We start from the raw sequence: 3,012 nt of genomic DNA, 5'->3' as shown, positions 1-3,012 counted from the left end.
CTTGATGCCAATAGTTTGTTCTGTTTTTTGGTTCTTTTCATTTATTATAATGTTGTTGTTATGTGCCATCGAATCAGACCTGACTCATAGCAACCCCTTCTTAGGTTCCCGAGGCAGTATCACTATGGAAGTAGATTGCCCAACCTTCCTTCTGAGGAGTGGCTGGTGGGTTTGAACCACCAGCCTTCTGGTTAGCAGTCAGATGCCTTAGGCACTACGCTACCAGAACTCCCATTTATTATTATAGGTATAATTTATCTCTTGAGAAGGTATGGAAAGGTCTTGGTGTGAGTAATTTAAGCACAAAAGATAACATTATACTTTGTGAATTGTTTTTCCCAATAGAAAGAAAAGAAAAAGGATTAATAACATGGAGGTTTTTTTTTTTTTTTTTGGTGAAATGGAAAAAAAAATTAAAAGATTAATTACATGATAGGTGTCAGAAAGCCCTCAGACCCAAAATAGAAATTTGATCAATGGTCTCTTGGACTGGAGAGAAACTGATTCATCTAGCTTGAACCAGATACCTATGAACATAGCTGCTCCCATTCTCATCATAGTGGGTTGGGAGTTAGGGTTGATTATAAGAAATAGGGATGGGAGAAGGGAAAGATAATTATTTTTTGGATTCTACACAGTCACATGTAGGAACATTACATTGCTTACCAAAACATGATGTGAGATTTGAATAGCAGATGATTTATGTATCTAAAATTTAGAAAAGCTGGTAATTTCCCTACCCCACTCACACTAAGATAAAACCGAAAATGTCAAAAGTATAAATATATGCTGTGACTGTTTTATTAAAGAATATATTTGTGCTGAGGATTTCTTAAAATATTTCTACTGTATGTTGAAATACAATCCTGTTACTTATTATGCCCTTTGATGAGATACAATGTGTTAAAGATTAATGCCAATGATATAACTTTAGCTTTTCCTATATATAATTCTGTCTCTAGAAATAAGAACTAGCAAGGGAAGTAGGACCACCCTATGGAAAAGAATAAAAAAACAATAGTAGTGTGGACATGTTAAGAGACTCAGAAGCTGGTAATTCAGTTTTAACTTTACCTGATTTCAGTATGTACAAGGTTTCAAAAGAAGAAGGTCATTCAATATTACATTGAAGGTTTTGTATTTCAACCTCTGTATTTCTTTGTGAAAATGTTTCCTTAATGCGGTCATCTTTTTGATCATCAAAAAGTGTCATATTCAGTGCATTTTCAGTACATTCTTCTAATGAAATGGTTGACAAGTATGAAAATACTTTTTCCATTAGAGGTTCCCCATGAAAAGGCATTTGAGAGTTCTTTTTCTCTAGAGAACCATCAGAAAACCAGTCATCAGCTGCTTCTATACTTTGGCTATAATAGGAATCAGATGGTACTGTTGATAAGCTCACTGTAACACTGCTGCAATTTGTTGTTGAGCTAGTCTCTGAGGGGTCACAAGTGACCTTATTGGTTGCAAGGCAGAATTCATCTTTAGAGTGATCATTAATTGCTGTGAAAGAAAAGTAGATTTATGTGAATATTACATATTTATAAACTAATTCCTAATTATGAGGACAATATTACTTTTTTAAATGCAGATTCTTTTTAGGGCTGTCATGGATAGAGTAATGTTGTAGAGAAAAGTCTGAGTTGCTACCATCACCATACAATGTTAAATATATTTGGAGAATTAGCAACATTTTCATGATAATCAAGAATAGAAAGAATGCATTCTAAGTAAAATCAAAAGGAAGTATGTTGCCCTGTTTTAACAGGAAAAGATTCTAATTAGGCTGGAAATCTGTGTCCTAGAATGGTCAGAAAATTAGAAAAGGGAAAGATTTTCTTAACTGTATCTAGCTAAATTTTGCCTTATTTTAAATCAATTTTAAAGGACATGCCTCCTTGAGCAGTCAAATGACAAAAGTATGGCCTACAGTGGGAAGGGTCTACAGGTTGGTCTTATAATAATAAAAGTAACAACTAACATTACTATAATGCCCTACAATTTACAAAGCAATTATATATACTATTAAATATCATTTATTCCCCTCAATAATCCTTCAGAGTAGTTACTATCAGTACCAGTTGACAATAGAGGAAACTGAGACTTAGAGAAGTGACCCAAGACAAATCAGATGACAAACGGACATCAATCTAGATTTTCTTTACTCTAAGTCTCATGTTCTTCCCATTGTATCATTCATGCTGCACACTTAATATTAAAAATGGTAATTAAAAAAATCCTAATATACCTTTTGTAATATTTTACAAATTAACCTTTAATATTTTACACATTAACTCTTAAAGCTGCTTCTAATACTTTATTACAATTTATGCTCAGCATTTCTAAAATGAAGTAGGAGGTAATGTTTTCAGGTACTAAGACATAATAGGAAGTATCTAAAGGACTACAAAAGTATGTTGTTGGACCTTTAGGCATTACTATATGCCATTGACTATAACACTTTAGGGTATAACTAAGAGACAAATTTTTAAATTTCACATCTTTATTTAAGATGTACATATGGTAAAGAATATAGCTTTACCTAAAATGATTTGGCCTTTGCCCTAGGTTCCTGAGAAGTGACACTTGGAACCTTGGCATTTTGATAAGGACTCCAGACCCAACAGGTTATGCCAGTGAGGCAACTCAGGGACTGGCCAGGCCTGAGGGACCTACCTCGTGATGATTACTTCATGGTGGTCAGGCCAAGGGCTTTACCTCAGGATGTCTTGAGATCACCTTGTGATATCAACTGACCTAGAGGTACCTCGTGACAATCACCTCATGGTGGCCAGGCCAGAGAGCCCTACCTCGTGATCATCTTATGATATCAACTGACCTCAGGAGAGGAGGGCTGGAGTTTGCATTATGTAATCAAAAGCAAAAACAAAAAACCTGATTAAAAACTCTCAACACCAAACCTCCATTAGCCATTAGCTTCCTGATTGGTGAAAACATCGGCTCTTGGGAGGGTGACACAACTCCCTTGGCACATAGAACCTCTGTGTT

The 3,012-nt window shown here is 35.1% G+C and overlaps 1 protein-coding gene across 1 annotated transcript in view; it reads right to left on the bottom strand.

Moving 5' to 3' along the window:
- Positions 1-1,111: 1,111 nt before the first annotated feature.
- CUNH1orf185 (chromosome unknown C1orf185 homolog) overlaps positions 1,112-3,012 on the bottom strand; it is a 51,280-nt gene continuing 49,379 nt past the window's right edge. The window contains exon 5 of the mRNA XM_007945956.1: positions 1,112-1,506. Coding sequence (XP_007944147.1) covers positions 1,112-1,506 — 395 coding nt within the window. The remainder of the gene's footprint in view (positions 1,507-3,012) is intronic.

Source organism: Orycteropus afer, unplaced genomic scaffold (assembly GCF_000298275.1).
Source record: "Orycteropus afer afer isolate SDZICR_OR568_19922 unplaced genomic scaffold, OryAfe1.0 scaffold00145, whole genome shotgun sequence".
NCBI classification, from domain to species: domain Eukaryota; kingdom Metazoa; phylum Chordata; class Mammalia; order Tubulidentata; family Orycteropodidae; genus Orycteropus; species Orycteropus afer.
The sequence above is the reverse complement of the archived record's forward strand: the minus strand, read 5'-3'. Positions and strand labels throughout refer to the sequence as shown.